This window comes from Bos grunniens, chromosome 9, assembly GCF_055505025.1.
Source record: "Bos grunniens cultivar Pamir isolate PY7600 chromosome 9, Bosgru_T2T1.0, whole genome shotgun sequence".
Classification (NCBI taxonomy): Eukaryota; Metazoa; Chordata; class Mammalia; order Artiodactyla; family Bovidae; genus Bos; species Bos grunniens.
The window spans coordinates 97669102-97683212 of NC_141173.1; the positions used below are offsets into that span (position 1 = coordinate 97669102).

At 42.1% G+C, this 14111-nt stretch overlaps 1 protein-coding gene across 6 annotated transcripts in view; it reads left to right on the forward strand.

The window, feature by feature from the left end:
• MAP3K4 (mitogen-activated protein kinase kinase kinase 4) overlaps positions 1-14111 on the forward strand; it is a 105095-nt gene that overhangs the window by 24061 nt on the left and 66923 nt on the right. For all 6 annotated transcript variants that reach the window (XR_015133417.1, XR_015133418.1, XM_086318604.1 and 3 more), the window contains exon 2: positions 11112-11302. Coding sequence is in view for 4 of the 6 variants with exons in the window: in XM_086318604.1 (XP_086174730.1) it covers positions 11112-11302 (191 nt within the window). In the remaining 2 variants the exon portion in view is untranslated. The remainder of the gene's footprint in view (positions 1-11111; positions 11303-14111) is intronic.

Here is a 14111-nt window from a genome sequence, read left to right on the forward strand (position 1 = left end):
ACAGCATCTGTCGATTGCCCAACTGAGTTCCCTGCTATGTGATAGGTATTTGATAACGAGAGTGTGATAATTTCCATAATCAACAAGAATGGGCCTTGTGGGCAAGGTATCCTTTCTGAAAATGGCGCCAGAAAGCTCTGGGGAGGATTAAATGCGCTCCTGTGGGGTGTTTACCGTGGTGCCTGACGGACCTTGGTGTTCAGTCTGTAAGGCAGCAGTTACACTGTCGCAGTGGGAGTTGTTTGTTACTGTGTGATGCATTCTGTAGCTGATGGAAAACATACAAACCTGATGCGTGTCCCAGTTTTGGAAGTCACTGTTTTAAGTGGGATTTCCTCATCTGCTGTTTAAAAATTGCTCTGTAACTGCAATCATCAATTAGAGTGATACAGAATGGCTTAGTTTTATAATTAACGTTAACATTTTTCTTTTCGTCCTGGCTTGTAGTCTTTTATGCCTGTATAGTAAATTTCTTAAGCGTTGTCATGGAATCCCATGGCGTGGCACGTCATGTCCCAGATCCCAGCCAGGACACCCCGTTACATTTAGTTACCATGTCTCCTCATCCGTGTCTTGGCTATTACTGTTCCTCAGACTCTGTTTCTGATGACTGTCACAGTTTTAAGGAGGGCCAGTCAGATATTCTGTATACTGTCGCTCAGTTTGGGTTTGTCTGGACTTTTTTTTTCATGTTTTGACTGGAGTCTGGGACTGTGACCACAGAGGTGAAGTGCCCTTGTCATTTGAAAGCTCATGTTCTCAACCTGACTTACTACTGATAATGTTGATTTATTTGATCATTTGTCTATGTAAATTACTTGGATTTTTTTCCATAAAGGTTTGTCCCTTCTCTTGTTTATTTATATAGTAATTATTTACAGCAGTAAAATCCAGTGCTTTGTCATTTATTTTGTTGTTCATATTGTTCCAGCTTTGGCCAGTGGGGATTCTTTCAGTTGCTCCTGTGGTCATTTTAAGGTACTCCTGTTGGTTTTTTGTTTTTTCAACACTTCCTCAGCGTGCTGCACGTACAAGATACACCCAGCTCATATTATGTCTTCCTCACTCCAGTCAGTCCAGGAATTGGCTGTTTCACCAAGAAGTCCTGGTTCTTCTGTTGAGAGTGTGGTGTTGGAAACCAAGATCTGGTCTCCAAGTCAATGAGCTCTCTCTCTGTTAATGTCAAAGCCGAGGTCAGAGGTTTAATGTCCAAATTGTCCTTATTCCACTTCTCTTTCCATTTTTCTTCACTGAAGACCCTGGGAGAGCATCTCATATGTTTGTATTTCCTCAATTCATCCCCTCAACAGTTGGAGTTCATCTTTTGAAAGTATATGTGTGTCATAGAGCATATTTATAGTTAACAATTTTTAAAATTTAACTTAGAAAAATAACTTGAGTTAAGGCAATTGAGACAGCTCATCTGTTTGCTACAGAAAGCAGCTCTTTAGTTACTTGATTTCTGAGAATTACATGGGAATTAATTCATGATATACAACACTTTTTCCACATATAAATTTGGATTAGAATAAGGGGGTTTTGAAAATGTTCTCACTTGTAAGGAAGAGAGTAAGTAGAAGGTCACAGTTCTTTGTTGTTGTCTTTAAAGTTTTGAACATTGGTCTTGTTTCTCTTTAAACTCTTAAATGTGTTGTGTGCTCTTGGTATGGTGTGGACCACTTGGCTTTTCCTCCCAGCTTTGGCACAGCTTTCTTCTTTGCAATTTCCCTGCCTTAGCTCCAGAGTTCTCTTTACTTAAGCCTGAAGCAGGCTTTGCAGCAATCATTGGTTTTACGTTGCTTTTCTTTAGATACATCCTTGGTCGGCATTCATGGTAAATTGCACCTGTGACGAGAAGCACAGGCTGCTTATCCTCACTTCTTGTGTTTACAGACGTGCTCCCTACTGACACCACCACCCCGGCACGAGCGGGTGCGCCTCAGGAATTTCTTCCCTTCTGATTGTTTGCTTGTTAATCTGTACACATACAGTCAGAGATCAATTTGCAAAGCTTGGGATAAAGATACAGATGCGCTCACATTTTTTTGGAGGCATTAGAACTGGCAAAAATAAGAAAGCACACTTGAAAATGTCTTATTCTTTGTCCCATTGTTTTAAAGTACTCACCTGTTTGCCGTGAAATTGCCGAAACTATAGAAATAATCACATTTATCTTTTATCTGTATCACAACTCATATATTTTTAACTACCTAAAATCTCTCTTTTTTTTTGGGTCTAGTTCTTTTTGGATAGTCTTCTGGTTAACCAGAAGTGAAGAATAATAACGTGAAATCTTTAAAGCATTTTGTTATATGATTGTATGATTTTTTTCTGAAAGCCTTCATATGACAGTATTTTTAAAATAGCTTATTTTTATTTCTAATGATGAATAAACTTTATCCATATGGGGTAATTTTTCTTCGTATATTTGTTTTCTATCTTTGTGTTCTTTTTTATTCTATGTACTTCACGACTGATAAAGTATACTTTGCAAAAATCTAATTCCCTGGTGGCTCAGACAGTGAAGAATCTGCTTGCAGTGCAAGAGACCTGGGTATAATCCATGGGTTGGGAAGATCCCCTGGAGAAGGGAATGATTACCCACTCCAACATTCTTGCCTGGAGAATTTCATGGACAGAGGAGCCTGGTGGAAGACAGTCCCTGGACTGACCGTCCCTGAGTCAGACACAACTGAGCAACTAACACTTTACTTTTTTCATGACTGAAGTAAGACTTCTAGAAGATCTAAGCCAGCTAGACCTGCACACTCATCTGCCTAACCCTTCCCAAGACCTCTCCCTCCCCATTTCTTCTGTAATCAGCTGATGCTCACAGCATCATGAATGATTGTGACTGATAGACTGCTCTCTCAAATGCCTGTGGTTTTCTGTTCCCACCAGTTGTTCCTATATATTTATCAAGAGTTCCTCATCTGTTCCTAAATCTTTTTAGGTCTCTTGTACATTTTAATTGTAATTGCAGAATTTAGTAAACGATTATATAAATATATGAGATGTGACTGCAAAAGGGAATTGCAGTTTCTGTATAAACTAATTTGGACTGCCTGGGAAAGTCTGAAGATAGGTCACCAAAAGAAAATTAGCATTAAGTTAGGGATAGGAAAGCACTGTTGAGGTTTAGATAATCCATAAAAATTACCCTATGAAAACCTTTAAATTTTGTTGCATTTTAAAGAACCAGAGAGTGGAGATGGCAGATGCTGTCCTTTGGTTGTGGTGTATTTGATGAAGTGGACTCCTGGCTTCTCTTGGGGATCCACACTAAAGACAAGGCTGTGGCCTCATCAAAGTCTTAACTAATTTAAACCCATTATTGGGCTTCAAGCAAAAATAAAGTGTTTAAGTATTGTATGTGTATCAATTCTCTATTGTAACTTAACAAACTATACCAAAGCTCAGTGACTTAAAACCATTTATTATCTGTTGTGGTATTGAATGTTTCTTCTGCTTTTCATGGTGTTGGCTTGGTCTCAGGGACAGCTGGAAGGTCTGAAATAGCCTCACACACAGGCTGGTAAGTTGGCACCGGCCGTCAGCTGGGGTGGGACCTCAGAGGCCTCTGGCCTGGCTGGCTTCTCCTTCATGCAGCCTTTCCATCTGGCTTATGAGGCTTTGAAGACCCTGGCAGTCTCAGGGTGGCTGGACTTCTTACCTGGTGGCTAGCGTGCCCTGGATACACGGGTGGTGTTCGTAAGGCTAAGGCCCAGAACTGGCCCAGAGTCACTTCCGCTACATTCTGATGACTAAAAAGATAACGGGGTCAGCCCACATTCAAGTTGTCGTTGTTGAGTTTGCTAAGTCATGTCCAGCTCTTTGTGACCCCATGGACTGCAGCACGCCAGGCTTCCCTGTCCTTCACTGTCTCCTGGAGCTTGCTCAAACTCATGTCCATTGAGCTGGTGATACCATCCAACCATCTCATCCTCTGTCACCCCCTTTTCCTCTTGCCTTCAATCTTTCCTAGCATCAGGGTCTTTTACAGTGAATCGGCCCTTCATATCAAGTGGTCAAAGTGGTGGAGCTTCAGCTTCAGCATCAGTCCTTCCAGTGAATATTCGGGGTTGATTTCCTTTAGGATGGACTGGTTTGATTTCCTTGCAGTCCAAGGGACTCTCAAGAGTCTTCTGTAGCACCACAGTTCAATGCATCATTTCTTCAGCGCTCAGCCTTCTTTATAGTCCAGCTCTCACATCCAGACATGACTACTGGGAAAAAACCATAGCTTTGACTGTGGGCCTTTGTGAGCAAAGTGCTGTCTCTGCTTTTTAATACGCTGTCTAGGTTTGTCATGGCTCTTCTTCCAAGGAGCAAGAGTCTTTTAATTTCATGGCTGCAGTCACTGTCCGCAGTGATTTTTGGAGCCCAAGGAAATAAAATCTGCCACTGTTTCCACTGTTTCCCCATCTATTTGCCATGAAGTGATGGGACTGGAGGCCATGATCTTAGTTTTTTGCATGTTGAGTTTTAAGCCAGCTTTTTCACTGTCCTCTTTGACCTCTATTAAGAGGAGATGATTATTCAAGGATGTGATACTGGGAGGCCACAGAGCAGCAGGAGCAACAGCCACCACAGGCGTGGCAGGTTTTTTACCTGCGGATCTCATTTTTAATGCTTTTAATATATATTTAAAAACTGACTCACCAGTATCACTTACCCAGTGATACTGGACAGAAGACTTCAAATAAGTGACAGTGTAAGCAAGCATAATACTTTGTTTAAAACTTGTATTCTTACTAATAAGTGTGGGGACACAGGGATTTCAGCGCATGGTGTTCTGACTCCAGAACCCTCCCTTATCCCATACTCCACTGCCGTTGTTGTGGTCAGGAGATAGTCATCTTGGCACCTGGGGTAACGCTATCACTTCAACAACATTGTCAGAAGTCAGCAATCTTTAATTCTTACAGCCTTTAAAAATTTGCATTCTTCAGATTATTAAATGTGATTTTATTAAAATAGAATTTAGATAATTAAGTCTAAAGTATCAAAAGATAAAATTATTAACCTCTCAAATCCATTTATTCAGCAGATAGTAGTGGCCACGTAATCTGCCCTGGGCACTGTTCTCCACCCTGGACAGACAGAGGACAGATGAGGTCCCTGCCCTCATGAAGCTTTGAGTCTAGTTGGGGGGATAGTTTCTTACCATTTCCATAGGAAATCTTGTTTTAGAATGTCTGCTTGTGTTTAAAAAATGAATTATAGTTAAAAAGAATTTGAATATCTATACTGAAAAATAATGAAGGCTTGCTGGTTTTGCACAGAGCTACACTCTGAGTCAATGCAAAAGTAAAGTCATGAATGTTGGACAAACTTGAGATTTGATAACAGCTTACCTGTATGTAAGCTGATGATAGACATTCAACTACAAGCCGATTGATTGGTCAGCTAACTTTTAATTGGCGCTTACAGTACAAGCCAACCATGCCACTTCAAACTTAGCTCCTTTTAATTTATAGTGCAGGCCAAGCAAACTATGTAAGGTATCTAAAAAAGAAACCTAGAAAATCTAGCCCCTTTGCCAACAGTAGTAAAAGCCCTCCTTTAATTATTATTTCACAGAGAATAGGTCAGTGACGATGTGGAGAGAAACTCACACAGGTGAGAACTGTACTAATATGGAATAAAATATTTTATGTTTAAGGACTTTCCTAAAGAACTTTCAGTGAAGTTAATTTTTTTTTTTAAGGGCTTTTGCAAAACCACAGATGTTTTCAAGCTCATCTAATCCAGCTCTATCGTTTTATAGATGAGCTATTTCAGGCACCATGTGGTTTCACCTATGATGTCAGAGCAGAACTATTTAACCCCAAGTTATTTGAATTTTTGTCTTTCACATACTTCATTTAAAAACTACACCAAACCCCTTTGGGTTGAATTTAAGTGGTGCCTTTCTTAGACCGGATTCCTGGTCAACCTGAATGGTACTTGAGCAAGGTTTCATGTTAAAAGAATGCAACATTGTTTTATGTGACTGTCAGATGTTTAGTACCAGAAAGACATTTCACATTTGTATGTTTTAAACACAAAGAAAAAAAATGTTTCAGGGCAGCTGATGTAGACCTTGTACTACTTTCCTTATCCAAAATAATTGGTATCCATGGAAACATTCTAAACCAGTCAACTGGCCACATGAGCTCATCTCACATGAGCTAATACCAAGTGAGGTTTTGGACGCTTTTGGTCAGTTACTTGAAGTGATGCAAGTTCTTTTGAACTTACACTAGTATTTATTTTCCTAGATTTTGTGTCTACATGATTTATTTTAAAGAAAAAAAAGAATGAACTTTTGCTCAATTTCCCCTCCTACCCCACCCCCCATTGTATTCTTAGCTAAAACTTCCAAATTAAGTTGTTTTTCTCTGACTGCTTTTCAGATTTTTCTCTTCATCACTTTTTTTTTTTAACAATTTGATTATGATACTCATAATCAAAAACTAGTAGTTTTCTTACATTCTTGTATCTTTGAGCTGCTGCGTTTGTTGTTTTTTCCCCTCAGATTTGGAAAATTTTCAGGCCTTATTTCTTCAGAGAATTTTTTCTGTTCCTCGCTTTTCTTGTTTTGAGCTCCAATAACACATATGTTACACTGGTGGTGGTTCAGTCGCTAAGCTGTGTCCAACTCTTGCTAAATGGAATAGAATTTTTAGAAATTGGATTTTTTTTCTGATGAGCTAGTTTTAGACTACATTAGCTAGTTTTAGAGTATTAATTTTACTGTACTTATATCAGTTTTAAAGTGAACGTGAAAGGGTCAGTCACTCAGTCATGTCTGACTCTGCAGCCCCGTGGACTGTAGCCCACCGGGCTCCCCTGTCCATGGGATTTTCCAGGCAAGAATGCTGGAGTGGTTTCCTTCTCCAGGGGATCTTCCCTACCCAGGGATTCAAGCCGGGTCTCCTGCACTGCAGGTGGTTCTTCACCAGCTGAACCCCAGGGAAGCCTGTGTGTATCACCCTGCTTGATGTTTATCCTGTGGATTACTGATGCTCTGGTCTTTCTCTTTTTCTTCCCTTTTTTTCTCTCAATCTTTTTCACTCTGATTAACTTTGGGTAATTTCTAGTGCTATATCTTCAAGTTTATTGATCTTTTTTTTCTATTGTAGCTAATCTGCTTTTATCTTTTCTAGAGTATTTTTCATTTCATGTGTGTTTTATCTCTGCAAGATCCACTTGAGTCATTTCTGGTCTGTCTCTATTGATTTTTCACCTGGTTTGGGTTGCATCTTCCTGTTTCTTTGTAAATTTGCATAGGATGGCAGATATTGTGAATTTTATTTATTGGGTGTTAGACTTAAAATTCTTTTAGGTAATGTTGGACTTTGTTCTAACGTTTAATTAAATTACAGTTACTTGGATGGAATGTAAACCAATAACATTTCTGACAGGTGTGACCACCATCTTAACAGAGTTAAGTAAACCTTAAGAAAGTATTAAATGCATATCTTCATCTTTGTATAATGCTTCTCCTAAGATTTATTTTAATTATGAATAAATATAGTATCTGGCAGCACATGGCGTTTTTCCTACCTCATTTTCTATGGTGCATAATGAATAAGGGATAAACTATATTATGTTTGATTGATTTTAATATAGTGTTTGACAGTATTCATCTTCACTTCCTTGTCATTCTGTATGTTTGCTGCTAGAATAATTAAAGTTTGGAGATGCTTTGAAATCAGTAGTTTATTGTGACTTTTTGTTTTGTAATAGATGTAGATTTGAAAACAAGAGATATTCAGCTTCTGTAGAATTATTACAAGGACTTAGTCTTCTACTCTGATTTGGAAAGTGCAGCCAAATGAATTTTTCCATGTGTAGAGAAATACAGTTGGAGAACAGTACAGCACAGATACCTTTTTCTGTTTCCCCAAATAAAATTTTTCATAAAAGTTAACATTTTCAAAATATGTGCTTTCTTAGTGGAGAAGGAAATGGCAACCCACTCCAGTGTTCTTGCCTAGAGAAGCCTGTGGACAGAGGAGCCTGGTGGGCTGCTGTCCATGGGGTTGCACAGAGTCAGACACAACTGAAGCGACTTAGCGTGCATGCGTGCATTGGAGAAGGAAATGGCAACCCTCTCCAGTGTTCTTGCCTGGAGAATCCCAGGGACAGAGGAGCCTGGTGGGCTGCCGTCTATGGGGTCGCACAGAGTCGGACACGACTGAAGTGACACTTAGCAGCAGCAGTGCTTTCTTAGGTTGTTTTTATCTGCTAAAAGCACTGGACCTTGTAGATAAAACAATGACCTCTCCTGTCTTGAGTTTGACTCTGTCCTCAGGGCTGGGGCCTTGCCGTTGGAGACTTGGCTTAGTGACGTGTGGACATTGTTAGTCCCTCTTCAAAAATTCCTCTTCTACCTGCACGTTACGTTGCGTTAGTTCATTCATCCACATAATACTGCTGGATGCGAGTGAAACGTTCCATTTCTTTATGCCTGTCTGATGCTTTAGTATTTTCTGCATAGCCTTTTACTACCATTATTTTGTTTTGTTTTTTGAGTCTTCACAACTGAATTTCCTGAAATATTTTAGAATATTGACCTTAGAAATTCTGAATTACTGTTTCTTCTTAGTCTGAGATTACGTTATGTGCAGTCACCCATCCAGGAAGGCTGGGGCTCAGCCTTGGGTCTTCTGCCTCCAGGTTCATGCTCTCCACCGCAGAGGGGTGTTCTGAGCTGGGTCTGATTTGCTCTTTCATACCTGACTCTGTTCAGTAATATATGAGATGTATTATCGTGGAAAAACAATGAATGGTTTTGAACATTGTCCTGAAAACTATTGGAGATACAAAAATAGTAAAATACAAAGTCCTTCCTTACCACTGACTTTATCTTAATGGGGGAAAAACAGAGTTATAATATTGAATTTGAAAGGAGTTAGAAGATGTTAAAGGGGCTTCCCTGATGGCTCAGAGTTTATAGCGCTACCTGTAATGCGGGAGGCCTGGATTCGATCCCTGGGTTGGGAAGATCCCCTGGAGAAGGAAATGGCAACTCACTCTAGTATTCTTGCCTGGAGAATCCCATGGACAGAGGATCCTGGAGAGCCACAGTCCATGGAGTTGCAAAGATTTGGACATGACTGAGCGAATTCACTTTCACTTTCAGAAGATGTTAAAATGTTAGAATTGTTTCCGGTGGTGTTCATGCTGAAGTCAAAGGCAGATTCTCTTTCCAAGTTGGGCAGATGCATGCTGAGTGATGTCAATCATTTAGTGATACTGCTCACACTGCTCCTGTTGAGCATGCTTTATAGGGTTTAGCCCTTACAGGTATGGAGTTCAAATACTTATCATCCTTATTTTATATATGTGCATTGCGGAGATTTTAAATAATTTGGCTGAGGCTCACACAGCTAGTAGCTGGCAGAGTCAGGATTTGAACCTAAGTCCCTTGTGTGAGGAAGCCTGTGTTATTCATTAGAAAGCTTGTGCTAGTAATCACAACACCAGATGGGAATGAAATCAGCAACCTTGTGATAGCCGTGTTTGTTTTTATCAGTTGAATCAACTATTTTGTAGTGAGTGCGGAAGAAATGAATATGGGAAATTTCAAAATAATTTATGTCCATGTGAATCACTTCAGTTGTATCCCACTCTTTGCGACCCTATAAACTAGCCCGCCAGGCTCCTCTGTCCATGGGATTCTCCAGGCATGAATCTCGGGGTGGGTTGCCATGCCCTCCTCCGGGGGATCTTCCTGACCCAGGGATGGATCTCATGTCTCTTATGTCTCCTTCATTGGCAGGCAGATTCTTTACCCCTAGTGCTGCCTGGGAATCCCACATTGTTATTTGCTGTGTGACTTCGTAAGTCTTAAATAATAAAGGTAGCTAGCCTGAGGGAATAGGTACATTTAAAACTTATGTCTAAATTTGCTTATGGGTTTAATTTGATTCAGTTAGCTTTTGGAATATTCTGCTTGTGTGTCTGATTGTGTGGGCCTGTGTGTGTGGAGGGCGTGTGCGCTCACGGTATCTAGAGTGGTCTTGTCTGGTTTAAAAATCAGTTTTTGACCTGTCCCAGGGATTCTTTAAATATTTCAGTGCTGTAAATTTGAATAATTCTGCAGCATTTTTATTTTTGAAAGATAAGGATCTTTTGTCAGTCTATTCAATTATAATGTTATCATACATTTTAGGGTGGGATTTTTTTTTTCCCCCTCATGATTTTGAAATAGCTTTGATTTTCTAACAGGATGTGTAAATCTCCAGGGAGAAAACTGGTTGTATCTTGAATTTAGTTTAGAGTTCTATTTTTAAAATATGAAGTATATTTTATAAAGAAGATTCAGAATAGGTTAGATTGTAAGGGTCCCTATTTGAAAGGAACTTCATGATTGTGTCTTTACAGTTTGCTGTTTGAGAACTGTATCTGTTCTCAGTTCATATATTAAATTTTATTTTCGTTAGCATTGCAAAAAATAGAACTTTATCCAAGTAGTGGTATTGTTGAGGAAGTCTCCTGGGGACAGAGAATTGGCAGGAAGTTTCCAGAGACCAGGTTAAGGGGAACTGCCGTTTGGAGGTCAGGAGAAAGTCGTTCCCTTCTCTCCTGCACAGCATCTTCCCCGCACGCCCCTCCCCGGCACTGCACTGCGGTCCCTACCACGTCATCAGAGCTCTCTGCTCAGCTCCTGCTCTCTGTTCTGTCTGTGTGTGCTTCACAAAGGAAGGAGCGGGCCTCTGAAGTCCAGGCAGGACTTGTCCACTCAGGTTTAGCTTGTCCGCACCTAGCACGTGAGCAATGCTCAGTTCAGTCGGATTTGTATCTTTCAGTTCTTTGCTCTTTTTTTCCCCCCAATCCTCAAGTATTTAGTTTTAAACTTCATTTATGTTGGAAAGAATTCTCCAAACAACAGAAACTGCACATTAGTTTCTGTGCGTGCTGAGAGCAGGAACACAGTGGCTGCGTTCTCCTTGTGAGTTTCTGCAGCTACAATAGAGGAGCAACATACACCAGGCTAAGGAGATGACAGAGCCATGGAAAAGTGTTACAGAGAGTTCTTAAAAGGAGCTTGGAGTGGTTTAAGTTTGAATTCGCTTCCTCTGTCACTGAGTGTTTTCTTCGCTTGTTGTCTTTATCAGGCAAGAGTGCGTATTGGGAGACTCAGCTTGCAAGAATTCCGAATCCGATCCTGAGGACTTTTCAGATGAAGCCAACACAGAGAACCTTTATGGCACCTCTCCTCCCAGCACGCCTCGGCAGATGAAACGCATGTCCTCCAAGCACCAGAGGAATAGTGTCGGGAGGCCCGCCGGTCGCGCCAATCTGAAAGGTCAGTCTTGCACTGGAGAAGATACACGTGCGAGGGCGTGGCGCGGTTCAGCGTCTCTGTGCCACAGGGCGCTGTGATGCACGCCTTCTACAGTAGCGGTGGTTACTCCCCTTCCTTTAAGTTTGATCTTACGCTGCCTGAAAGTTTTGTTTTGATACTTTCTGAGTTATTATCATTAGCAACGTTGTTAGTAAAGGAGAAACTGACTCTCCAGAGGTGGAAAGGCTTGTCCTGAGTGTTCGTTCAGGTCAGCGTGTGAGGCATTCGCGTTCCTTGTAGGATGTGGAGGAGGCGGTGGGGATGCCGTCGGCGTGCGCGTCCCGGACGGCTGGCTGCGGGTGTGCGGATCTGTGGCCTTCTTTCCTTCTTCGTATCTCTTGGGGGATTCGTATCTGTCTCCCGGGTGTGACGTCCTGGGCAGGTGGGGAGAGGCAGGGCCCGGCGTCTCCTCCAGGGTTCTCTGGGCGGCCTGAGCCCCGTGCGCTGTTCCCTCGTGTGTGGGGCCCTCCTGCATCCTGAGCACAGCACCAGATGGTGCCTTGTCACCAGGCTCAGAACTTCTGTCTCGCCTTTCTCTGTTTTTGAAATCCCAAAGCCCAGATAGCGTCCTGCTCCTGGAGACGGAGACTGTTCTCTGCTTTCATTTCTTCCTTCCTCGGAGCACGTCACCGCTGTTCATTTCTGAGGTGGAAGAATTGAAGCGTGCAGACCTGGCTACCTTGTACATACTTTCTAACGCGGAACCTCGGGTCACCAAGGCCTTACGGTTTTAGAAACTGTCTTGATTTCAGAAAACCACTGGTCCTAAAGCTGATCTCTTAGCTTCCTAGAATTCATCCACCTATTACTATGCAAGGTCGAGATTTCATTCCTTGTCTCCTCTGAGAAATTTCCGCTTGTCACATGTTCTCCTTACTGGAAAGCCTCATTTCTGGTTCCCTCTTTCTGTAGCCTGCGTTCTTCTGCCCTTTTTGGTCAGCTTCCCTGTCCCACACCTTTCTTCCGTACACTGATCTCTCATGGTTGATGTCCGCAAGTCCATTCTGGGTCCCTGTTATATATAGCTTCTCCCAGAAAGGAGAGAGGCAGGAGAGGTGGACTTTATTGTATTTGTGTGCTTGAATGACTTCTTGTCCAGGGAGGAATTCCTAGGCAGTAAATACCCTTTCTTTCCTATGAGGAAGACGTTTTTTTTTTTTTACTTTGTTTTAAAACTTTATTTGTAGTAGGATATTAACCTATGGCCTGTATTTACCCCGTTTGGAAAGTAATAGCTTTCTATTGCAGTATAGTATCTTTAAAATCAGTCCTTATCCATTTTCTCAAAAGAATTTCTCAGATGCCTACAGAAGGGCCTTATCTAAAGTAGTATTAGTGAAGGAGCATCTCCTGATCAGTATTGTTAATGACTGACTTGCTTTGTGGTGCTGAAACGTGATGATGCCAACAGGACATCTGCTTTTTCTTTACTGGTTGGTTCATACAGTTCTGGAGGCATTGCCCTGGTGGCTCAGCAGTAAAGAATCCGCCTGCAGTGCAGGAGACACGAGTTCTATCCCTGAGCGGGGACGATTCCCTGGAGGAGGAAATGGCAACCCACTCCAGTGTTCCTGCCTGGAGAATCTCATGGATCGGTAGGGTCTCAAAAGAGTTGGACATGACTGAGTGACTAAACAACAGCAACAGTTTTGGAACAGGAGTTGAGAACACAGTCCCCCTCTGTACAGATTAAGAAAGTGGGGCCCAGGGTTTTAAAGCAACTTCTTAGCCGCCAGAAGGCTTGAGATAGCGGCAGGACTGAACGGCCAGAAGGCTTGAGATAGCGGCAGGACTGATTTTAGGTGCTTTTTTTTTTGACCACTCTGTGCAGCTTGTGGGATCTTCGTTCCCTGACGAGGTATTGAACCCAAGTCTTCGGCAATGATAACCCACTGGTGCCAAGGACTTTCCAGGACTGGTTTCAGCGCTAGCTCTCCTGGGCCTCAGTTTGGACTTTATTCCCAGTTCGAGCAGCAGGGGCTAAGCTCTGAATGTGCTGCTTGAGATGGCTGTGTGTGCTCAGTCACTCAGTCGTGTCCAGCTCCTTGCCACCCCACGGACTGTGGCCCACCAGGCTCCTCTGTCCACGGGATTCTCCAGGCAAGAATATTGGAGTGGGTTGCCATTTCCTCTTCCAGGGGCTCTTCCCGATGCGGGGATTGAACCCACGTCTTTTGCATCTCTTGCCTGGGCAGGCAGATGCTTGACCATGCAGTCACCTGGGAAGCCCATTGAGATTACTGCGCATTGTCCCTTATCGGTCAGAAAACCAGTCACTGGATAGTTGTTGAGCTCCTGCTGTTGTTCTGGGCTGTGCCAGAGATAGAAGGTAGAGGAGAGATTGTCTGTCTTCTTCCTCAGCTTCTTTCAATTGTTTATTTCATGAAATGACAGAATTTTAGGTCTGGAAGATGTCAGAGACCACTTTAATTCCTGCCATTTTGCAGGTGAAGAGGGAATGCTCATTAACCTTTGACTTGTAGCTACCTGAAAGCAGACCTCAGGCATCAACTTATTTTTTTTTCTTGTTGCAAAAGATGACATGTTTAGGGAGTTTAGAAAATGCTGACAAAAAGAAAATAAAAATAGCCGTAAACCCAACATGTAAACATAACTTTTGCCATCTTTGCCCTGTAGTCTCTTTTTGCTTCAGTTCAGTCGCTCAGTTGTGTCTGATTCTGCAACCTCAGGGACTGCAGCACGCCAGGCCTCCCTGTCCATCACCAACTCCTAGAGCTTGTTCAAACTCATGTCCATTGAGTCAGTGATG